The sequence below is a fragment of the Mixophyes fleayi genome, chromosome 6, assembly GCF_038048845.1.
Source record: "Mixophyes fleayi isolate aMixFle1 chromosome 6, aMixFle1.hap1, whole genome shotgun sequence".
Classification (NCBI taxonomy): domain Eukaryota; kingdom Metazoa; phylum Chordata; class Amphibia; order Anura; family Limnodynastidae; genus Mixophyes; species Mixophyes fleayi.
Genome location: NC_134407.1, coordinates 14332186 through 14357715, shown reverse-complemented (window position 1 = coordinate 14357715; position 25530 = coordinate 14332186). Strand labels below are relative to the sequence as shown.

The window sequence follows — 25530 nt, the reverse complement described above, 5'->3', positions numbered from 1 at the left end:
ATCAGTGCAGATTTGCAAGTTGTCATCCTGCCACAAATGGACCTCTGGACTTATCGTTCATCCACTGGTGGCTTCTTGTGTTGAAAGAAAGGACAATTTACCATGCATTAGGCAAAAAATGATGTCATCAAGTGTAGACCATGGTTCGGTAGTCTAGAGGTGGATGGCTGTGCTATAAAGTCCATGTGACAAAAACGGAAAATTTTTGAATTTAAACATTACAAAAAATGAATGGTGAGGGCTACTTCAAGGCAAATGTCTTGTAACAAATATCCAAGAGTAAGCAACTGGTGCACGCAAGGAAATGTCCAGGTAGAACCATGAATATTGGGTATTACATTGCAAGGAAGATTGCACCAGCAGCAAAACAACTCCCTCATTCATATCACAAAGTAGAAAATTAGACATCTGAAAGCTCTTTGATAATATGTAGGGCACCATTCCTAGCTACCTGGAGTTTAAGAATAAAGCACCATAGTACTTTATGCCACCAGGATGATTAGCCTATGTTATTGGGGATAGAAGCCAGCAATTTTGATGAGTTGAGGAACCAAGATCTGCAAACAATTGTGACACCCTCATATAGTATAGGATTGTCACGGGCAGATTTAATGAGTTCTACCGCTACAACAAAATAGTCCAAACCTACAATTACATCACGCATCTTGTCAGCAGCCTCTAGCCTAAGGCACTAAGCTGTGCTCTGCCCAATCACAGTTCATGTGGTAGTTCGTAGAACTTGGGAAAAGTAAGACATATAATACTCAATATGTATGTTTTCTGGTATAAAGCACATCCTAAAATTATTTAGCCTATGGCGATTCTCCAAGTTGTCATAGAAGTCTTGTAAAGCTGTAAGCTGTGCTTGTAACATACTCACATCACTTTGTAAAGTGGAAATATAATCAACATAAGAGTTTCTCTTTTACTATAACTGTCATTTTACTTGTCAAAGCTGTAACGTGTCATGGTTGACAATACTGGAAATAGATCCCTAGGTCCTGCTGAGCATGGCTAAGCCCACCCACGGGTGCGGAGTCAAGCAGGAAGGTAGTTTTCAACAGGAGTCCCTGCAAGGAAGTATGGTCTTAGTGGCACCAAACCAGCAGGTCAAGGTCCCGAGAGTGAGTGAACAGCAGAACGATGTGGAGGAGCCAGGAGATGCAAAGAAACAACACTGGTACCAGCAGGTGAGTGGTAGAGACACTAGAACAGTGGTAATATACTGATGGTCACAGAGGAGAATGCAGCAATGGAGACTAGGGCTACAACGGAGGAGTCCTAGGAACAATAGGAGCTTGAACGGCAGTAGAGAGAGAACCAATGCTGACACTGTGTAGTATTCAGGAGGTGATAACTGACATACTTGGAACAGCGGTGATTCTATGCAGAGCAGGAGCTGAGAAGAGTCAGAGGTAATTATGGTAATTTGCGGACAACAGTTGATGAGTCACAGGATTAGTAGCGGCTCTGAGAGGTAGCGATGAGAGAACCGAGGCTGTCACGATAAGGTACTCTGGAGATGGTAATAGAGGTACTGGAGCAGCGATAGTTCAACACAGGCCACGAGCTGATAGCAGACTGAAGTAGCGGTGATAACTCGGGACAACAGCTGATGAGTCACAGAAGTAGTAGCGGCTCTGAGAGGTAGCGATGAGAGAACCGAGGCTGTCACGATAAGGTACTCTGGAGATGGTAATAGAGGTACTGGAGCAGCGATAGTTCAACACAGGCCACGAGCTGAGAGCAGACTGAAGTACACGCAATCCACAAGGAGAACAGGAACCAGAACCACAGGCTGCAGGAAGTGAGCTTGAAGAACAGGCATCAGACAGGTGTATCCAGGAGGTTTAAATAGTGCTCCAATAGCGCTTAGCCAATAAGGAAAAGGGAGGAGGCCCTGAAGGGAAACAGAGTCTGCACCTGCGCAGATCTGACTGTAGATCAATGAATGGTGTGAGCCTGATGCCAGGACATGCCGGTTTCATGATAAGTGAGAGGCAGGTAATAAGACAGGTGCCCGTTTGTGGGACCGGTGCGTTACATAACGTTAGCTATTTATTCAGCTAAAGTGCTCCCCATCTTAGGCCATATCTCAGTGTGAAATGGCTGCACAAGTTCCGTTTAGTGCAGGGCATGGCCCCTGATTCCTCTTGCACAGTCTCGGGGGATAACGGGCAGGCTCAGGCTTAGGCTTAGGTGTCGGGGAGCAGGACTTGAAAAAGTCTCCGCTCTCTAGGACAGCTGTTTTCTTAAAGCAGCTCATCATTTACTAGTCCTATTCTGATGAATGCAGTCTGAATAGCATGTGATGTTTATAGTTGATTATAGTTGTTTGTTGGTGATTTCCTATGCTTGATTTTGGAGGGATTGTGGCCATCTCATGGAGTATGCGAGACTAGCACTTAAAAGGGCTAATCTATTTCTACCCCCATCCCTTGTAATGCAGCGCACACTCCTATTTCCTCGGTGGGGCTCCCTCTACAGGCTGCCCAGCATAGGGACATACTTCCCAACTGTTCCTGCCTTCGTGAAACATTTCTGGCTGTGTGGGACTGAGTAATAAACTGTATGTATGAGTCTATCTCCCTGGTTGTTCATTTCTCTCTCTGCCTCACACCCACTCCATGCAATTACCTTCCTATACAGTGTACAGTGTATATAATACTATAGGTATTATGGCAAAGGGAGTCATTTTCCACAGGCATCTAAGAAAGCAGTAAGGTGTTCAGCTGATATTGTGCAGGAGAAGGCTGCAGGCCTTGCACAGTAAAACTCCTCGGCTGAACACACACAGGTGGTCTAATGAAGCAATTATACCACAGGGAGGGATTTCGTGTATTTAAACCTGTCTTTTTTATTTGCACAGGCCGACCGATGTCAGATAGTGGCCGGTGACCAGACAGGAGAATTATGTCTAGTCAGTGTTAGGTCGCCTAGTGTCATCCTGACGGAGGTGTTTGCTGTTTATTGTGATGTAACAATAAAAGCACCGTTTATACAGCAAGAAGTTGTCTGTGTGTGCATCACCAGAAGAATGTCTATGTCACAGTATTTACAGATTAACCGTCTCGAACAGTACACAGTTTATATAATAAAATATTAATATATAATACTATAGATTACTATAGTATTATTTGAATAGGAGATTGATCTGTATATATATCAATTTATCTGTGATAAGTGGAGGCAACTTCAGGACCCGGGGATATAGGCCATCTCCATGATTCCTCTGCCCTAAACGCTGATTGGTTGAATGGCCAGGAGATAGCAGCCTCTTACACTAACTTCTCTCCACTCGACCAATCAGTGGTTGGAAATATGCAGAGGACCATGTCATTGGAGCCGGGAAGGCGGGGGGGGGGGGGGGGGGGGGGAGAGGTATACTGGACAACTGATCCCCCACTGCATTGTGCACCTGTCCATAAAGGACTCATGTTCAGTAACAGAGATTCATTTGTGTCAGGTCTAATTCAGACTGGTTCATTAAAGTTTCTTCTGTCATTGTGTTGCAATACTAGAAACCTCACACTTCCCTATCTGGTGTTAGTTACGTAAGAAAACCTGGGATTAGTTGTTGAGTTAGCTTATTATAATGAAGAAACATATGTCGCAATTATTATGATTACAGTACATTAAATGTCATTGTTTTCTTGCACAACACAAGTTATAACTTGAATTAGGGCCATAAAACCTCCAACAGGGAAAGTTTTATGTAGATCAACAGCCGAGTCTTTGGTGAAAAACCTCAAAAGTATTAACATTATCTGTAACTTGCATTTCTGATAATAAATAATGCATAATAGCTTCAATGACTATCAAAACATTGGTACATTGGGAACAAATAATAGTGATAATATAATAATATTAATCAGTCAGGCTGTAACACACTGCACTGACTGTTCCTGGCGCCGTTCCGCCCCTGTAATGATTGCAACTGGTTATAGTTGTAATTACACATGTTCTATGTGTAAAACCAAACCCTTGTATCCAGCACAGGTACTATGCACTGCACGTAACAATTTAGCTGCAACTAAATGAAATTCCTGGCACCGGTACAGCAAGTTCTTGGGGCCCCTTCCATAAACACTGGAGAGGCGGAGCCACATCAGATCACTGACTCCTCCCACCACACAGGCAAGCCTGGGGTCCAGTACTTTGTACCAGGGCCCTCTTAAGAACCTCTTGGGCCCCCGGGCACAGCAGTGCACCGGGGCCCCTATATATACAAAAAAAATAAAAAATGATTATATATATGGGCCCTGCAGCCCAGGGGGGCCCTCCGGGGGCAGGAAAAAAAAAACCCTGCAAAAAAAGAAGAAAATACCGTGCTGTCAGCTGGCGATCCGGCTCCCTCCCTGGTCTCCTCCTCCGTCGCGCTCCGCAATGGATGTCGGGCGGGCGTGATGACGTCACGCCCGACATGCACTGCCAGCGCGATGGAGGAGGAGACCAGGGAGGGAGCCGGATCGCCAGCTGACAGCACGGTAAGTATTTTCTTATTTTTTTGCAGGGTTTTTATTTTTCTGCCTCCGGGGGGCCCCCCTGGGCTGCAGGGCCCCCGGGCACCTGCCCAGCGTGCCCAATGGGAAAGACTGCTTTGTACTCCTCTCGGCGCCACTGGCTGTAACTCCACGCTCCATTGCTTTAAACATTAAAAGATCTCCAGAACACAGCAGAGTGCGCTACACTACAATATACAGGATGGTAGCACTGTGCAAAGAAAAGGTAGAAAACTGGACAGGCATCTGACGTCTGATTACTAGTGGTTACAATAAATAAAACAGACCTTTTAGTAAGTAAAGCTGAATTTAAATACAGTAATTAGCCTTCAACTGAAAAGTCCCTGAGTTTTGGGATAATGGAATTGATATTCAAGTTCAGAGTATGGTCTCTATAATAAGCAAGACTTCAATAACATCTGTATCCAATATAAATTCATAGCTAAAGTTGAAAGAAAGTGGATGTAGGAACTTCGTGCTCTGCATTGGCGTGTTACACACGTGTTTTTTTATGCAACTAAGTTCATACTATAAGAGGAGAGAGAGGGAGAATTGCATAAAAATTTGCATGCCTTTCTGATGCACTTTTCAATACATTCAGTTGAATAGAATAAAAAAAATGTATGTTCTTTTCATCATCATCATCATCATCATCATCTATTTATATAGCGCCACTTATTCCACAGCGCTGTACAGAGAACAAACTCACATCAGTCCCTGCCCCGTTGGGGCTTACAGTCTAAATTCCCTAACACCAGTGTCGGACTGGGGCATGAAGGGCCCACCAGGGGACAGCAACGCTAGGGGCCCACCAGAGGGGGTGTGGCCAACCATCAAAGAGGTGAGACCAGACACTAGAGAGGGAGTGGTCAGCCCACAAAGGACAGCTAGCACAATAGTGTAGTATATAAAGCATGCAGTGTGTATATAAAGAGTACAGTCTTGATCTGCACCTTAGATTGGGCAGAACAGTCACCAAAAATCTGGATTATCCCACTAGACCAGGCTTGACTAACCTGTGGCACTCCAGGTGTTGTGAAACTACAAGCCTCAGCATGCTTTACCAATATATAGAAGCCTATTGCTGGAAGGGTATGCTGGGACTTGTAGTTTCAGAAAACCTGGAGTGCCACAGGTTAGCCAAGCCTGCACTAGAACATTTGACAGACTGTCCTACCTGTTCTTGTCACCACCTGTGGCTGCTGGTTTCTTTAGCTGCGGCTTGTCTGGATCCTGGAATGTTGAGGGCCCTATTTGGAAAAAATAATGGGTACATTTAGAAAATTCCAACCAGCCCCGGCGTTAAATCAATAGGAACCACATTTAATACTTAGGACTTCCTACAGCCCCAACATAAAAGTAATAGTATTCCCATTTAATAAACCTATTTCCCTCCTAACAGACAGCCCCTGCAATAAATTAATCACATTTACATATAATAAATATACCTATTTCCTGCAACCGTCACTGTCATTAAATAATTCATATTCACATTTAATAAATATACCTCATGCTCCTCAAACTCAGCCCCACATTCAATTAATAGCGCCCAAACCACCCCATCTTAAATTAATAGTCCCCTATATAAAATATAAAATTAAATTGCCCCATCTTCACCCTACAAAGAAAATAGCCCCTATTATTTAGCCACCACCTACCACACACACATTACATTGCCACAAGCCCGTTGTGCCATCACACACACATTACTGCACCCCTTCATCACCATGATGTGCCTCCTTATAATCACACTGCACCCTCCATGCTGCTTTTGCTCCATCCTTCTCCTGGCTCCCCTCACACACTGCCATACTGTCTGTGCTCCCCCTTCACTCTGCCATGCTCCCCCTTCACTCTGCCATGCTCCCCCTTCTCTGTTCCATGCTCCCCCTTCTCTGTTCCATACTCCTATTTCTGTTCCATACTCCTATTTCTGTTCCATGTTCCCCCTTCTCTGTTCCATACTCCTATTTCTGATCCATACTCCTATTTCTGTTCCATGTTCCCCCTTCTCTGTTCCATACTCCTATTTCTGTTCCATGTTCCCCCTTCTCTGTTCCATACTCCTATTTCTGTTCCATGTTCCCCCTTCTCTGTTCCATACTCCTATTTCTGTTCCATGTTCCCCCTTCTATAATAGTGATAATATAATAATATTAATCAGTCAGGCTCTAACACACTGCACTGACTGCTCCTGGCGCCGTTCCGCCCCTGTAATGATTGCAACTGGTTATAGTTGTAATTACACATTACATTACATTACACCTATTTCTGTTCCATACTCCTATTTCTGTTCCATGTTCCCCCTTCTCTGTTCCATACTCCTATTTCTGTTCCATACTCCTATTTCTGTTCCATGTTCACCCTTCTCTGTTCCATACTCCTATTTCTGTTCCATACTCCTATTTCTGTTCCATGTTCCCCCTTCTCTGTTCCATACTCCTATTTCTGTTCCATACTCCTATTTCTGTTCCATGTTCACCCTTCTCTGTTCCATACTCCTATTTCTGTTCCATACTCCTATTTCTGTATCATACTCCTATTTCTGTTCCATGTTCCCCCTTCTCTGTTCCATACTCCTATTTCTGTTCCATACTCCTATTTCTGTTCCATGCTCCTATTTCTGTATCATACTCCTATTTCTGTTCCATGCTCCCCCTTCTCTGTTCCATACTCCTATTTCTGTTCCATGTTCCCACCAACGAAGAGGGGAGCGATTCAGGGTCGGGGCCTACCGGTGGATAGTCCGGTCCACCGGTAGGCCCCGGACCGGACTAGTATGTTTTTGGAATGTGGGAGGAAACCGGAGCACCCGGAGGAAACCCACGCAAACACAGGGAGGACACACAAGCTCCACACAGATAAGGCCATGGTCGGGAATTGAACTCATGACCCCAGTGCTGTGAGGCAGAAGTGCTAACCACTGAGCCACCGCGCTGCCCCACTGTACTTTTGATGTAAACTTCAAGTACTTTTTATACTTTAGGCAGGGCCTGAATTGGAGCTGTGCTGAAAGTATGAAACATACACATAACTCGCACATATGTAGTTAAAAACGGCGATGCACAGACTTCACCAACCTTAAAAAGGCACTGACCCTCTAGTGCAGAAGTGCTTAAACCCAGTCCTCAAGAACTGCCAGGTCATGTTTTCAGGATTTATGTCTATAGGAACAACTGGGGTAATTACTCAGCCAGCCAAATAGATTAACTCACCTATGCATGATTAAAGAAATCCTAAAAACATGAACTGTTGGCAGCTCTTGTTGAAGTTAAATAATTGGATGAAGGTGGTAATCAATAATTTCTGTACACAAATATCGGTTAATACGCAACAAAATGATTATCTTAGCAACATGTAAATAGGTTTATTCTTTTTCTTTCAGTTAATGTAAAATATAACGTGGTGAAGAAGGTAATTAATAATCTCAACTTGTTAATTACATCGAGTTTGATATCCTTCTGTTCACAATTGCATTAGAACGTTTTCGGTAGTATTTATGTTTGCAAATAACAACTCCAGAGATGTCATATAAGAACCGATTTATAGAGATATAGAGGCGGGAGCCTGAGGAAGGACACCTGGCCACCCATGGAAAGATGACCCCCACCTCAAGGAACAATGACCAGAGGAATCAGCCAATAAGCCATTGAGTTCTTGGGAGGTCATAACTCATCGACCTATGAATGTGGACCTTAATAAGGTATTTGTGTACCTTTGTGATGTCACTGCTTTTTATGACTGTACAGTGTATAAATTGTTTTCCTCTGGCTTTGGAAACCAGAGCTCTTTTATTGAAGCCTGTCAGTGGCGACAGCGCAGGCATATATATGCGATACCTGTTACTTATTTTTCAAATAAAACTCTTGTGCTTTGGAACCACAGCGATCACATTGGAAAATCTTAATTTCATATCATACAACGGATGTATCACTCTCAAGGACTGAGTTTGGGCACCTCTGCTCTATTGTAATATGCCTAAATAAAGGCAAACAATGTTTAAATAGATGGTTTAAAAAACACGCCCTGACTTATTTTTTTTTAAATTACATTTCGCACCGCACTGCGTGGTCCATTGCCTGCCACACTGCCCAGCCGCATTGCAGCACAGTGGCTTAGTGGGCAGCATGGAGGCTTAGTGGTTAACACTTCTGCCTCACAGCAATGGAATCATGAGTTCAATTCCCGACCATGGCCTTATCTGTGTGGAGTTTGTATGTTCTCCCCGTGCTTGCGTGGGTTTCCTCCCACACTCCAAAAAAACGCACTAATAGGTTAATTGACAGCTATTAAATTGACCTCAGTCCCTCTTTGTCTCTCTCTGTGTTGTTAGGGAATTTAGACTGTAAGCTCCATTGGGTCAGGGACTGATGTGAGTGAGTTCTCTGTACAGCGCTGCGGAATTAGTGGCGCTATATAAATAGTCAGGGCCGCCTTCAGAAAAAATCGGGCCCAGTACGGGCCCCTGTGCCACCCAGCCCCCCCCCCATGAGCACCCCCCCCATGAGCAACACATATTTACCTGGGGCTCGCTGCTGGTCTCCACTATTCTGTCTTCAGCCTGGCTGTCACCGTGACAGCCAGGCACCAGGATCCGATCGCAGGGGTGGAGGAATCATTCCCCCTGCGATCATGTGATCTGTCACAGGCAGAGCACATGATCGCAGGGGGAATGAATCCTCCACCCCTGCGATCGGATCCTGGTGCCTGGCTGTCACGGTAACAGCCAGGCTGAAGACAGAATAGCGGAGACCAGCGGCGGGCCCCAGGTAAGTCTGTGCTAAGCTTTTGTACCGGGCCCCCTGGTGAGCCCGGGCCCGGTACAACAGTACCCCCCGTACCCCCCTGATGGCGGCCCTGTAAATAGTTGATGATGAGGATGGTAAGTGCAGGTATACTGTTCATGGCAAAGCTGCGGTGAACGGGTGCCGTTGCACACGCCAATGAAGAAGTTTGGAGGGGAGGAGAAAATGATCAGGTATGCCCTCATGGTGTGACCATGCCCATCATGTCATGGTCGCGCCTCTACCATGCCATGGCCACACCCCCTGCCCCACTGCTGCCTGCCCAAATGTTGGGAGATAAGCAATTGCTGGAACATGGCTAATTTGGTTGCTCTGTTCTGTATGTGTATTTGAATATATCGATATGTGCAATTATATTTTACTTCTGTTTAACTGTACAAGAGCATGGTGCTCTACTGGCAATCCGCCAGTCCTTGACCTGTAGGAAGTGTCAACAGAAAACATCTCTGGCAGTGGAAGAAATGTAAGAAATCATTGCTGTGATGTGCAAACAGCATGAAGACTTTCCAGTGCTATGGGAACTTTCAGCTCATGTTTATAGGTGCTGTGTAATGACAATCCATGCTAACGCACAGACCACTGACTATAACTTCACAGTCCCTGGTTTAAAGGCTGATCCCTGGAAGATTTTGTCCCTGGAAATGTCAATATTTGTATTTTATGACCAACTCCCAAGTACAACTTCTTATTCTGTGTTTTTAATTCAATTATCACTGTCAGAGCCTGATAAAGACCCCTGAGGCCATAGGCAAGACTTTGCTTTGGGCATCCTCCCCCCTCCCCCTATTTGTGAAAAAAAACCACACATATAAAAAATGGGTTAACCTGGACCCCACAATGCCCACTGAGCCACAGAGAAGAAATTCCTGATTCCAATGCGTCAGGGTGAGCAAGTCGGGGGGAGAGGCACTAAACACATATCATTAAAATATATAAAACTAAATTTTGATAATGGCAGCAATTGCCCATTATTGACGGTGATTGTTGTCACAATGACCTGTGACCTCCGTATTGTTATTACTTGCTTTAAAAGCACTTGAATTTAATAAATATATGTGAACAAAGCATATAGACCATATAAATTATGTTCAGGTAAAGGCACGGGAGTATCCCCCCACTGCAGACCCATGAATTAAAGTGATACCTTTATAATTAACTTATATTTTTTCTTACCTTTTGGTAACTGTAACCTTTTTAAAGTATTACAGGGCAACCAGACGGTTAATAAATGTAATGTCTTAAGCTACAGGATCTAGCAGAAATTTTCACGTGTGCACCACTCCCTCTCCTGTGCACTCATTCTTACTGAAATGAGGAAACAATGCAATTAGGAGGTAACTCCTGCCCAGTGTGTCAGCTGTATAAAAGCAGAGCTCAGTAGCTGCAGAGACTTCAGGATTCAGCAACCATGGGGCTGAGGAATCTGCTCCTGAGTGTCTCCATTCTGTGTCTCATCACTACGGGGTGTTCAGCGCTGTAAGTCATAGATGTTATGTCCCAGGGCCGTAACTAGGGCTGTGCGGTAGGGGCGACCGCACAGGGAGCAATGCTGAAAGGGGGCGCAGTTTAGGAATATTTTAGGTCTGTTTGGTTAAAATTTGGTTAAAACATGAGAGTTGTACATGCTGCCATATCTGCTGTGTACTGTACACTCTGCTGTATTCAATGACCAGCTGCACATTAACCAGTCTAGTTATTTAATGTTACATCCAGGAAAGTACAAAATATATACTATGCCGCTCAGTGTTTTAAGGATGTTTAATAGTTACTAATTCAGTGTTGGATTAATTTGACTGTATATAACTGCAGAAATCCTGAAAACCTGCCCTGTTGTGGATATTTAAAAAGTTCTAAGACTCCATTAAATACCACTGTAGCTGCTAGCTAGGGTGAAACCTGCAGATGTTTATAATGTTACAAAAGGCAATTTGTATAAAGGAGAATTTCCCCTGCCCCCAAAATGTAAGTAGAAAATTAGAATACTTATTTTGCAACACCACTATTGGAACACTTTGTGATCCACAACAGATGTGGGTTTTTTTTTTCATGTGACACAGAATTGATTTCTCTTGTATCACAGCAATTATCTTAAATATTCTGCATATTTTTAAATTGTGCAAATAATCCAAAATATAGTAAATGTTTAGTACACAGCTGATGCCCTTGGAATCAAAGTAACATTATTGTATTTCTTTAAATATCTGAATTTAGGTGTAATTTTTATGACCTGTATGTACTTTTGCTTGTCTTCCACATGGCCCCATCTTAAATGCATTTAATGTTGGCTTATTGTTGCCAAATCAATTGTAATTATACTATAAATGGGATCAGATGTCCAATGTTAATATTGTATGTTTAGATAGTGCCACAATAATACACAGCACTGTACAGAGAACTTGTTATTCACATCAGTACCTACCCCATTAAAGGTAACTGTTTTTAAATTCCCTAATACATACGTACACTATAGTGCTTTTGTTTTTTGTTTTTTGTTGGCAGCCAATTAACCTTTGTATGTTCTCCCCATATTTGTGTGGAGTCAAGAAGTGATCTGATGACCCCAGTACTGTTCTACATTAACCACTGAGCCACCATGCTGTCCTCTGTATACAATTCACAGCTTTTTTGTTTGTGACAAATGCATGTCCCCATGCATAGTCCCTGGATACAAGACATGCATGCAGGGCTGGATAAACCATAGGGCTAACTGGGCTACAGCCCAGGGGCCTATGGCATCCAGGGGGCCCTTGAAAGTGCTCAGCAGCAGTATTGATCGGTCGGGAGCAGGGGCGCCCCCGGCGCGATCAGTGCTGCTGAGCACTTTCACTGTGGTCCTTCCCTGGCGTGCTGTAGTTTCCTTACTGAGGAGATCTTATGAGTCTCACTCTCACGAGATCTCCTCAGTAAAGAGCGTACAGCGCACCGGAGAAGGAGGTAAGTGCCGGGGGAGGGGGGCGCGGGCAGCTCGCATAACCGAGGGGGTCGGGCAGCTCAGATCACGAGAGGGGGGGGGGGGGCGGCCCACGGGGGAATGGAGGCCCCCTTAGCCCAGGGGCCTCCATTCCCTTAATCTGGCCCTGCATGCATGGAAAACCATCTGAACTGATCTAGGCTGTGCCCCATAGTGCATTGAGCCAGAAAACTGTTTGGCTATATGTTTAATGCACCATATATGTTGCTTCATGCCAATAATTGCATGTGTTCTTCACTGCAGTCCTAGACTGTGTGAAAATAATGATCAATACAGTATTTATGATGTTGTGTAAATTTCTGCAGTGTTCAATGATATAAGGTTTTAACTTTGTAAGTAAGAAGCTGTTCAGACCATTTCCCATCTTACAAAGTTGCTGTAGTCTTGCTTGTCTAGAACTTCTTGGTCAATTTGGTTAGTTTGTTGGTGGTCCACCCCAACGGACGGTTTCAAACAAGATTGTATCTCGTATTTTGAAATGGAAACTTGGGTGGGTCAATTACCCTCAACACGTGTGTGTGTGTGTGTGAGGCCATTGTCCAGCTGGGAAGTGGTATGTGTCCTCTTCATTGTTTGTTTTTATTTGGCCATAGATTTTCTGACTCTACTGTTAAGGTTAAGCAGAAACAGTGAGGCACCTACTTTTGTCTAGTCCTTGGACAAGAGCCAACAGGGAATGGCTTCTTTATGGGTAAATGAGCAATTACAGGTCAGGCTCTGTATTGTGTAATGTCCACTTGAGCAGGATGGGCTCCGAACTGGCCACTGAAGTTGACACCAGGTCACTATGGTGGTATATTGTGTGACACACCACTAGGCTTAATGTGCAAGTGGTAAATCGTGAGCATGGTAAACTGGACCAACTTTGTGTTGGGTGTCTGAACACCTTGTCCCCCCCACTGGGGAAAATCTGGATTGCATAGTATTTGCTCAACATTAACTCTGTTCTAAATGTGAGATGACTGCTAAAGCCTATACACTCAAGTTCTCAGATTACTTTTTTCAATAGCGTCTGATAAAGTAGAAATTGAAGTAGTTATTTATGTTGCAGTGTATAGTCTGTTATCTGGAATAATGGAAGGCTTCCTGCTTACTTTGGCGTGTCCTTGTGTATTTGATTTCAGAAAAAATAGGCTGAGCAAGTAATATACAATCTAACTGGTTGTGGTACACGTGTGTGTTCTATGCCCTTACCGTGGAGTGTAATGCAGAAAGTGGTTTGTTTTTGGGTTTTTTTTTGCACTATAAAGTCACACTTTGGCTTTCAGTTCCTCTGAGCCCCATAGCTGCTTCACCCACTACAGAGGTGGTTCCTTTGACACTGGGCAGTGCTGCTCTTGGAGAACAGACTTGTACATCCTCTGTTTTATTTGAATCTTATTATAATTAATCTACTGCCTTCTTTCTAGTGTCCCTATGTGCATTCTACTAATGTATTTATAATGTTGCCTATTAATGATAAAACATAAAAACTCTCTATATAAAATGAATCAGGAGCAACTGTAAAATGTAAACGCATGTAATAGCAGCATACACAGCCGTTGTCACTAGTAATCGGCACTCAGATTACACCTGGAGCAAGAGATGCGGCTGAAAAACAAGTACCTGAGATGCCCAGAGCTAGAATCAGAAGCTGCGGCTGCACTTGAGACTAACATGCACTTAATGTACACTGACTATGGGAATCTGTCCCTTCATGAAATCATAGGCTGTAGTAAGTGTTCTTTGCGCTTGAAGAGTAATTGAACGTGGCTGTGTTCTGTTGTGTGTGTGTGTGTGGCCCAGTTCCGTGCATGCACAAAGTGATTGTATTAATTGTAAGCACACAATCTCTGTATACGTGCCTTAATGAATCAGCCCTGTGTGTGTGTGTGTGTGTGTGTATATGTGTATATGTGTGTGTGTGTGTGTGTATGTATGTATATATATATATATATATATATATATATATATATATATATATATATATATATATATATATATTTGCAACACAACTAACATCAGACTTGTCCCTGCTCAGTGTAATGTTTGTATATTATGCTAATATTGAAGATATTTACTCATTGTTACCATTGGTCTTGCCTGTGCTAGCCCAATGTGTTGCTGTTTTCTCTCCCTTTCCTTGTATCCACCCAGTGTTCCTGTATTTCAGGTCTGTCTTGCTATGAATGATGAGGTGAGAACCCCACTTCAGTCTATAGAAATATTTCCAATCTGGGCAAAGGGGAATAGCGCCATCTACTAGCTGGTTATTGCATACATCCAAACTGTCCTGTTTAAGTGGGACAATCTGAGTTTTAGGGGATTGTCCCACCATCCAGAGGATCAGGGATCCTGGTCTAACAGTTGGGATGTTAAATGCTGGCTGCTGTGTGTTGCTGGTATATATGGTATTGAAGGGACATCCATTTTTAGTGGAGGTGAAGGGAGCTGGACATGGGAAGTGACAGGCCCCAAAAGTGACGTGACTTAGCCCTGTTCTCACACAGGCATCAAACTAACTAGATACATAAATGTAATTGTTATACCATAGCCATGAGAATTTATTGTGTGATTTCTGGCTTGCTTTGGTCAGTATGAATTATTTGATTAAACTAACCTCTTTCCTTACAACACCTGACTGGGTAGATGTCCTGTAGCAGAAGGGGTTTCTGCAGCTGAGTAGGTGAACTGTCTTCCAATCAGTCATAGCTGACCACCATCTAAACTTAAGTTTCTTTGTAAAATCAGAGGATGTGGGCATGGAATGGTGTTCAGTGATATACCATATCACCACTTCTATTGCCTACATTGTAAATGGAGTTGGATAGCTTTACTTTCCATATTCCATATAGAGGACATGGTACTAACCATAATGGTACAAATGTACTGTTCTTAAATATCTGAATGTACATGTAAAAGTACTGCAATATTGCGGCCCAACATGTATATTGAGTTGACTATCTTAAGAGGCAGTCGATGGTCACTGCTTGTGTTCGCTGTTCCTGTATGAGGTTCTCAGTTTGCACATCCTTACTGTGAACAACATTCCTGATGGCAATCAAACTGCTCTTGACTCAGAATTGCACTGTTTTACTGTGCAATCCAGAAGGTAGTTGGACTTGCATTGAAGTCTGAATGCTTCCCCTTTTCTTCCTACAGTCACTGAGGAGCACTGCAGAACAATGAGCAATTTAGTATGTCTTCTAGCCAGAAGTCTCAAACCTTTCATATAACGGTTCCTTTATCTGAATTCCTCTGTTAACAGAACTGCATGCCCTGTCTCCCCACTGATCTTTGTTTGAGCAATAAAAATCCATTCAGTTTAAGACCTAACCATAAGACGCTAAACAATACTGTTTTTCACAGTCCAATTCTTCTGTGTTAAATTGCTTATGACCATGTCCGTGTAACATGTTCCATGTTTCCTATGATCCTGGATGTCTGCAATAACAATGGATACTTAAGGCAATGTAATCTATTTATGTTCAGTGAGGTGATACATGAGTCGACACACTGGTGTAAATCAGTCAGTGCATCTATAATTATAGGAAGGAAAATAGTATGTAATATGGACTGACCCCCTTCACGCAATGTAAAATCCCTCTGAGTGTGAGTGTGAGTGTGAGTGTGAGTGTGAGTGTGAGTGTGAGTGTGAGTGTGAGTGTGAGTGTGAGTGTGAGTGTGAGTGTGAGTGTGAGTGTGAGTGTGAGTGTGAGTGTGAGTGTGAGTGTGAGTGTCATACATTGCTCTATAGCCTGCCTCAATGTCGTCTGCCACTTTAGAAGTGTTAGGATGCAGCTAGAAGGGTGACTGCAATTATGTGGCAAAAAAAATCACTTGTTGCTGTATGGTCAGGATGAAATAGGCACTTTAGATGGCTATAGCTGTGACTTTACTGCAGTCTATTTAGAGTTCAGTCTGCTAGAATTGTGTGATCACTCGGGTGTCGGTGAAGAGGAGACAAGCAGTAGTTACTGGTTCTTGTTGTGGTATGTGTGTAATATATACACTATACGGACAAAAGTATTTGGACACTTGACCATTACACCAACAGGACTAATGACATTGTATTCAAACACAAACTTTAATATGGCGTTGGTCCCCTGTTTTGCAGCGATAACAGCTTCCTCTTCTTTGAAGGTTTTCCACAAGATTTTGGAGTGTTTCTTGTGGGAATTTGTGCCCATTCATTCTATAGAACATTTGAGGTCGGGCACTGATGTTGGATGAGAAGGCCTGGCTCGAAATCTCCGTTCCAGTTCATCCCAAAGGTGTTTGATGGGGTTGAGGTCAGGGCTCTGTGTGGGCCAGTCAAGTTCTTCCACACGGAACTCATCAAACCATGTCTTAGTGGTTCTTTCTTGGTGCACTGGGGCACAGTCATGTTGGAATAGAAAAGGGCCTTCCCCAAACTGTTGCCACAAAGTTGGAGCCTAGCATTGTCCAAAATGACTTGGTATGCTTAAGCATTAAGATTCACTTGACATAAGGGGCTTAGCCCAAACCCTGAAAAACAGCCTCATACCATTATCTCTCCTCCACCAAACATCAGTTGATATAATGCAGTCAGGCAGGTAACATCTGACTGCCAAACAGAAGCGTGACTCGTCTCTCCAAAGAACTTTTCCACAGTCCAGTGTTGGTGTAAAGCACACCACTCCATCCAACACTTGGCATTGGTCTTGTAGATGTGAGGCTTGCATGCAGCTGCTTGGCCATGGAAACCCATTCCATTAAGCTCCCGCCGCACAGTTCTTGTGCTTACATTAATGCCAGTGGAAGTTTGGAACTCTTCAGCTATGGAATCAGAAAGCCTTGGTGACTTTTAAGCACCATGAGCCTTAGCAGTCATTGAACCACCTTCTGATTTTACGTGGTCTTGCACTCCATGGCTCAGTTGCTGTTCCTAAATGCTTCCCCTTTCTAATATCACTTAGAGTTGACCATAGAATATCCAGCAGGGATGAAATTTCACGAACAGTCTTATTGCAAAGGTGACATCCTATCACAGTACCCGCAAGCACACGCCTAAAGTTGCTGAGATCTTCAGAATGATCCATTTTTGTATCACAAATGGACATTTTATATTATAGCAATTAAAAAACTGGATGCTGGACTGACTCTCAATGCAATCAAACACTTTCTATTCTACAGCTGTTGCTGGAGGTGATGCATCTATATAGAAGGGGAGCAAGGTCAGTAAGCATAGGTTTGAACAACAATTGTCTGAAGCAAGCATTTGTAAGAGAAACCAAGTAGGACAGTCTGCATCCTGTTGCACAGCGGATCACTAAAGCCATGACTGGTGTTGGCTGATTAGTTGAGGTCATGTGGCCATGTTACTAATGCCATCTCTATTGCAAATGGCACTCCATTCCTGACCTGGCCTTATCTGTGTGCAGAGTTTGTATGTGCTCCCTGTGTTTGTGTGTTTCCTCCAGGTGCTCAGGTTTCCTCCCACACTCCAAAAAACATACTGGTAGGTTAATTGGCTGTTAACAAATTGACCTTGGTCTCTTTGTCTGTATGTTAGGGAATTTAGACTGTGAGCCCCAATGGACAGGGACTGCTGTGTGTCCTCTGTACAACATTGGAATTAGTGGCACCATATAAATAAATGGGGGTGATGTTCACAATGGAAGGTCTACCAAATCTATTGCTTCAGGAAGAGCAGGGGTTGTTTCCAAGCAGCTGCTATTGCACACTTGGTGGCATTAAGTATGTGGTCTTCTAGCGCCACTGTGTACTTCACAATGTCAGCCACAGGTCTTTGTAGGAGGGAGCTGCAGGGAGGTAACATTACAAATCAGATTGTGAAAACTTTGCCAGAGCCTCATAATCTTGGGTTTGGCCACCAAATGTGGTGGAATGAACTCCCATCTCTATTCCATTTCTCCATGAACAGCAATTCCTCAGCTGCACTGGGAGATTTAAAATAAATGGAATTCTGTCCCTAGGAAATGCCATTGTTCCAACTGCTGGACAGATGTCCTGTAGCAGAGCAATAAACCTGTCTCCCAAATCTGTCTCAGCTGACCACTATCTAGATTAAAGTTATTTGTAAGCATCAGAAGATGAGGGCATGGAGAGGTGTTGGGCTTGTCAACTTATAAAAAGGTGTGACTCCGAGAAATCCCTATCCTTGGTAGTAAGACTTCAGGTAACTCCAAAGGATGACGGCTGCATTCTGTTCCTTAGAAAATATAAACTTCATAACAGACATATATTTGAGAAATAATTGTGCCAATTTAAACTGTGCACCAGAGTAACTGTATATTTTGCAGAATAAGATAATGTCATAATACTAAACTTGATATGCAATTGTGTGGAGTTTGAATTGAATGGGGAATCAATTGTGTATGAATTGTCAGAGGAAAGATCAACATCTTCTCCCCATATTGGCATATACAGTGCCCCTCTTGGGAGCCTCCAGGAGAACATGTTCATAAACCCCCTGACTATTATGGAAAGTCAGCCCTGACATACAGACAACATGAACTATGTAAGGGTTCATATTTCTGTTTATGTATCCCTTTATTTTGCAACTATTGCTTTTGTCACTGTATTTTATCCAACATTCTGTCCAAATTTTTTTTTATAGTAAATTGAAAATTTAACAGGCTGTCTTCGACACGCTAACACACCCATAAGCCTTCTTATAAAGAAATAGTGCTTGACTTTGTTCAGTTTGAATGGTAGGATATGGTGGCCATTTGTTGTTAAGGAGAAACTTGTATGCAGGCTCCACATTTTAGACCATATACTTAATTTGACAAAATCCAATGCAAACATTCTCTTCCAGGGTCAAATGTATAAAATATCTACTACATATCTGAGGTAAAGTAGACTGCAATCTTGCTGTCTTGACATACATGTAAAAGTACCAAAAAATTGTCCTACTCTTGCATGTGAACACTGCAGAGCAATGTACTGATAGGAATGGACTGTGTGGGGTAACACATGGGCAATTTAGTGTATTTTATTGTCAGGAGACTCGAGCATTTCATATTACTCCATTACCTTTTTTCTTAATGGATTCAAGGCTAGCAGGACTGCATGCCCTGTTACCCCACTGTTGATCCATGTTTGCTTAAGCCACGTAATCCGTTCCGTTCCATTAAACACTACAAATACCAAAGGCATTAAATACTCTCAGTCCAATTCTTTTGTATTCAATTATATGAAACCATGTCACTGATATGTTTCATATGTTCCCGGATGTGTTGGTGATAACAATGAATATTTTAATAGGGCAATGTAATCTATTTTAATTTTGTTTATATTTGGTCAGGTGGCTCAGGAGTTCTGAAACATCTGTGCTAATTTGAGTTTAAATCACTCAGTGAATCTAATTATAGCAGGGAACACTAAGTACAATGACCCACCGTAACACAAAGGCTGATGTCTTTGTTTTCAATTACAAATCTACTGAACACTGTAGTAGCCACTGGGTTGGATGGCTTCTTGGAAAGGGTTCACTACATACCATAGCTTGAGCCTTACCTCTTTGTGCTGGCTATGTGATGGCCCAGGGTTGGCAGAGTGTGATGGATAGATAGAGATCACACAAGCAGAGCAAGTCTTCAGTGCCCAAAAAAACGTGCTGCCAGCCTTACTCGGCTGCAATTGGGTTGTGCAATCTGGTAAATCTGGGTGTGCAGTGTATAAAATGTCATGTGCAGAACTCCAAACTTCCCTCTGCAGGAACAGTCCCTATCACTGAGCATATATTCTTTCCCCTCCTTCAATCTTGACTATATTTAGGATCACATGTATGGATTAAAAATGTACTGAGCTTGACTGGTCCTAGCTTGCCACCTGAATTCTCTATGCAAATAGCAAAGCTTATTTTGATGGTTTGGAGGGGGGGGGGGGGGGGGGGGGAGGGCATAGCCTAGCGTGGTGAATGCAGAAATTCCCAATTGGTCCTTTTCCATACAGGAGTTATATTCCAGTTTGTACTTACTGAGACCCAGATATCACCACATTCTAACATAGAGGACCATAGGAACGCTCATCCATAGATGCCAACAGAGGGAACTAAGCGCAATAAAAGCCCCAATTGAACGAATGATAAAACAAAAAATATCATGCCAAGTCTAGACCAGTCACAAAGGCGTGCATATTGTGGGAAAGTAACATTGGGTGTAGCTAGAATAAATGTGGAGTATGGTGTAATTGAGGGTGAGGCTACTATACATAATGAACATGTAGACAATGAACATTTTCTACATAACCTTAATTTATTACAAATAGTGCTGTCATAGCAGCATAGAGAACACTCTGCATCTGAGATAGTTATTATGAATCGGGTCAACAAAATGTTGTTCTTGTGGTGTCATACAAGCAGTACGGTCCCACACAGAGCATATTCGTAGTGTAGTGATTGATGTTGTGGGGTTTTTGTTTTCTTTTCCACACCCCATCTGCCACCTTCCTTATAAAAATAGAGTGGTGTTGCGCATTCAGTAAGAGCAGAAGTCGGGTTTCAGTGGCTGCGATTTGGTACATAAACTGTAATGTACTGCTGTTTGCTTGGGTCTTGTAATTCTCCCATAGATCCAGAGATGCACCTTATTGTACTTTATCTTCTCTGGGATGTTCCCAGTTTTTATCAAATCAGATCATTAATGTGTTCACAGCAGCACTTAGTATTTCAGGGCATGTTTTTGGGAGTGACATGTCCACTCATGTGACTTGTGTTTAGTGAGGGCAAGGCTCCAGGTGACTGGAGCAGTGTCATGATGTGAGGAGGGGAAGGAGGTCAGCAGGAAGCTACATACTGAAAAACCGGGGTCCCCCAAAAGCACAGAATACTAGTGATGTCAGGCAGCTGTCATACTGATGGAAGACTATTGCATATACAGGTTCAGTTGATGCCACAGTTCACACTTGCAAATGTGTTTTTATTTTTTCAGAAAATATGCCGTGATAACACCTGCAATGCTGCCCGGTGGAGATACTGGGAGAGTGTCTGTACTTATTGAACACTTCACGGAGCCGCTGGATCTCAAAGTTGTGCTAGAATACAATGGGAAGAATTTCACGATTGTAGAACAGAATATCGCACCACCTAAATACTGCGATTCCCATGATTATCTGGTAAGAACCTGACTGGGTGAACAATCCACAATATTCAAAATTTAAATGCAAAAAAAAACCCCAATTATGGTTACGTCTTGTACATTGTTCTGAAGAGTACGCTGGAATCCTTGGCTGATCTTGCTTCTCTCCTACTCAGATTCCGGAGGTCCCTAGTTCCGTGCCTGTGGCGCTCATCCTTTCTGCTACTGGAAAGAGCACAGACATACGTGATCGTAAGGCAGTGGTGATTAAGCCCAGTTCAAATAGCTGTGTGTTTCAGATGGACAAACCCATTTACAAAGCTGGCCAGAAAGGTGAGACTAGAACTGGTGGATTTAAGAGCATCTATTAAAACAATACCTAAGCAAACATATTAAATTATTAATAACATGGGGGCAAACAACCTAAATGTGCTGTAACCCACAGCAACAGATTAGATCTGTTTTTTTTATAGACTAATAAACCAAGACGGCTTGATACACTTCAGGGGCGGCCCTGTTGTCTTCAGCAGGGCAACACTTTACGCTTAAACTCTAAGTTAAACAATACACTTAAGATATCCATCTGTAATAACATATCTGCAGGTATGTTTAGTGGCAGATATGTTTGTTGTAGCCTGTAACACTTAAAGTAGGAAGCTGCAGGTGAAGGCTGAGGGCTGAATGTGGTCCTTGGATCACCAGATGTCCATCACCAGCCTAGTACAAGGTGGACTAATGAAAGTTAATAGAGTAATATCAAGTTACTATTGGTTATAGAACTTCTGTACTGTCTGCTGTTTTCAAATGTTTGTAAAAATTACAGTTTTGACATAAACCCAATCATGGGCATCACGGTGGCTCAGTGGTTAGCACTTCTGCCTTACAGCACTGGGGTCATGAGTTTAATTCCCGACCACGGCCTTATCTGTGAGGAATTTGTATGTTCTTCTCGTGTTTGCGTGCGTGGGTTTCCTCCGGGTGCTCCGGTTTCCTCCCACACTCCAAAAACATACTGGTAGGTTAATTGACTGCTAACAAAAATTGACCTGTCTGTCTCGGGGCAGGGACTGATGTGAGTGAGTTCTCTGTACAGCGCTGCAGAATTAGTGGTGCTATATAAATAAATGGTAATAATAATGTAGTGCGCAGAATCTGGAATCGGGATGGACACTGAAAGGTGGAGGTACCTTAAGAGTTTAAAACTGTACCACCACTGGTAGCTACTGATTCCAGTCGCTAATAGCTGCTTTAATAATGGTGGCTGCTGCTGCTGCCTTACAGCAGACACACACTTTCCCCACCACCAGCTACAATTCCTCTACTTCATGTATCTACTGTTCACCTTGTTGGCTCACTTGGACAGGGCTATGTTTACTCTGCTTCATGACCTAATGCCATTTATTTTGTCTAATACACTTTAATATCTAAGACATTCCCATAGAGCCTTTGCAAAAAATAGCATGCCCACGATTTGCCTACAATGAAAATGCATTGAGTGCCCCTTCTAAGCCTCACCCACTCACTCTTGCATTTGACTGCAGCAAAATTAGAGACAAGGGCATAACTGCCATTACTGCGACGGGGTCCTGAGCTGAGGGGGCCCCACCTTCCCTGACAAAGCCCCATGTGTATGAGATTTTCATCACTTGGCAGTGCATGGGGGCCCTTACCAAACTTCTCCTATGGGGTCCACAAACATGTAGTTGTGTTGCTGATTAGAGCCATCCAGAGATGGCGACAACATAACATGTATTTGCAAAGGTACATGTACCGCCACTATCTGTTGAATAGGCTTTCCCATACAAAGGCATGTGAAAGCTTTTAGCCAACAATTCTTACAGCAGTGACATAGGACAAACTGAAAACAACCAGATCTAAAAAAGTTTTCTGGTAAAAAAAAAAAGGGTTGGTTTTTTTTTTTTACCAGAAATGGGGGTTATCACTCTTTAATTGGCTCCCGTGAAGCTACTGAGGATAAAATGTGTAAGCACCTCTTCAACACGTTGCTATAGGGCTCAAACTTTGTAAAGCCCTGAATTTAGATTAAACTGAACTGTTGGCCAGGTTTCCAGGTTAACATGCAGTAGGTATAAACATCTATAGTCAAAGTGATACTACTTTAAATTTCACCTGAAGCCTTCAGAACAAAACAAACTTTATTTTTTTTTTCTATTGCAGTACAGTTCCGCATTGTCTGTCTAACCGCCCAGCTAAAGGCATTTGATCAGAAGGTGAGTGACTGTCTACCTTGTTTGTGGAGTAACATAAGCCTCCACGTTCAGTTGGTCTCTCATTGGTCCTTCCTCCTTTATACAATGTAGTCCTTGCACAACACTTGTATGTAGATTGTTGTAGGAGAACTCTCGTGGTCCAATGCAGTGGATGAAGTAATAGGTAGTTCACTTAGAGGCTGCCTCTTTGTCCCTTCTCACAAGCAATGTGTCTGATCTGGAGTCTTCATGCTCTCCTGCAGGGGGTCAAAAAAAAAGTTTTGATTAACTTGGACATTGCATAAAATATAGGAGCCCCCCCCCCCCCCCTAGCATAGTGTACTGGGGGAACTTGTATTGTGTTTTGGGTGTTGGTCTAGTGACCAGTTTTCTATTTAAGGAATGAATAAATCTGCTGGTAAATGAGAACCATTTTGTTTACATTTTTATCCTTTGCAAGCAAAGGAAGCCATAATGAGCCCTCTTAAAATTATTTGGTTTTAAAACATTGCAAAATAACTGCATTGACTTCTGCTTACACCCCCTATTTCACTAATTGAAACAATTACTTTTTGGAAAAGCCAAAATGGATAGCACCCCATATGAACTTTTTGGGAGGGATTTAGGGATTTACTGTTTTTCTAAATGAATAATGTACAGGTAAAAACCTGAATTTTAAATTTTCTGGAGATTTTCATAAACTTCATGAAAAATATATTTATGATGGGCAAATGACCACAAAATTCATTTTCAATCACTTGGATAATTCATCTATAGATCCCTTAGGGAGGTAGATGCTGGCACAACATATGCTGGGAGCTCACTAAATAATACATGACCACGTTTTGGCTGAGCCGTATTCTGTACAATCACGCTGCAGAAGTAACACTGAGAACATCATTCTGCTGAGTGGACAGTTGTGATTTGAGTACATTAACCTTAGCGGCAGTATTCTTGGAGTCTATTCTTTGATCTTTTTTTTTTTTCTCTTTCAGTTCAAATCGGTCTACCTGCAGGTAAGCAAACTGGAATTGTCCTTCCATGTAATGCTTGTATAGAGCAATCACTTTCCTGCAATCACATTCAAGATTAAATTACTACTGTATGCTGTATAACAGATCCTGAGGGCCAGGTTTAATTGGTGACATACTCTTACCGCTATATCTGTGTACCTGTAGTCTGTAAAACCAACCAGTGTAAAATCGTTTGAAACATCTCTGGACTGATGGCGTAAATCCCATTGTAGGAATCTATCTCTCCCTAACTGAGGCTTAAATCCAACTAAAGTAACACATTTTGATTCCATTCAGTAGTGATTGGTTTTAGACAAATTACTCTTTTAGGGTAGTGTTTACATGGATATAGGTGGCCCACTGAGATGGATGTCTTGTAAACAAAGCTTAATGAACTTGACTTGATGCAACTACCATGTACACCTATTAATCTCCCCTCCAGGAACCTTCAAGGGCCAAGATGGCTCAGTGGTTAAACACAGAAACCGCACGTGGGGTGGCTTCCATGGAATTCCAGCTGATTAGTGATGCAAATCCTGGTTCCTACGTAATTACTGCAGAAAGAGAATCCAGTTATCCTATATCTCAGTGGTTTACAGTGGATCAATACGGTATTTAATCTGATAATTATGTGGCCTAAAATTGAACCTTATCTAATGGCTAGGGAATAATTTTGGTTAAATTATTTTATTTTTTAGCACGTTGATGACATCAAGAGAATTGCTCACATTGGTTAATTGCATATTCCCAATTATCTTCCCATGAAAGACGCTACAGCACCAGGCTCATGATTGTGGCAGTAGCGTATTGCTGCCAATACAGCTGTTGGCGACTGCTCCATTATAGCATTCATTATGCTTGTAGCACTAACAAGCAGACTAATTGGGACCCTCTCTATGGGGAACCGCAGTAGCTAAAGTTTTTGTTGCTAAACATGGAGATAACACAATTCATGTATAGGGTTTTTCACCCTGTAATAAGT

The 25530-nt window shown here is 42.7% G+C and overlaps 1 protein-coding gene across 3 annotated transcripts in view; it reads left to right on the top strand.

Annotated features, from left to right (window-relative positions):
* The first annotated feature begins 10676 nt into the window (after nt 1–10676).
* The window catches only part of LOC142160851 (ovostatin-like), a 203251-nt gene continuing 188397 nt past the window's right edge, over nt 10677–25530 (top strand). For 2 of the 3 annotated variants that reach the window (XR_012693321.1, XM_075215882.1), the window contains exon 1: nt 24967–25159. Coding sequence is in view for 2 of the 3 variants with exons in the window: in XM_075215882.1 (XP_075071983.1) it covers nt 25009–25159 (151 nt within the window). In the remaining variant the exon portion in view is untranslated. Of the gene's footprint in view, nt 10784–21178; nt 21363–21501; nt 21659–23503; nt 23557–24530; nt 24552–24966; nt 25160–25530 lie in introns of those variants that run through there. The other variant, XM_075215883.1, reaches the window with a different exon arrangement.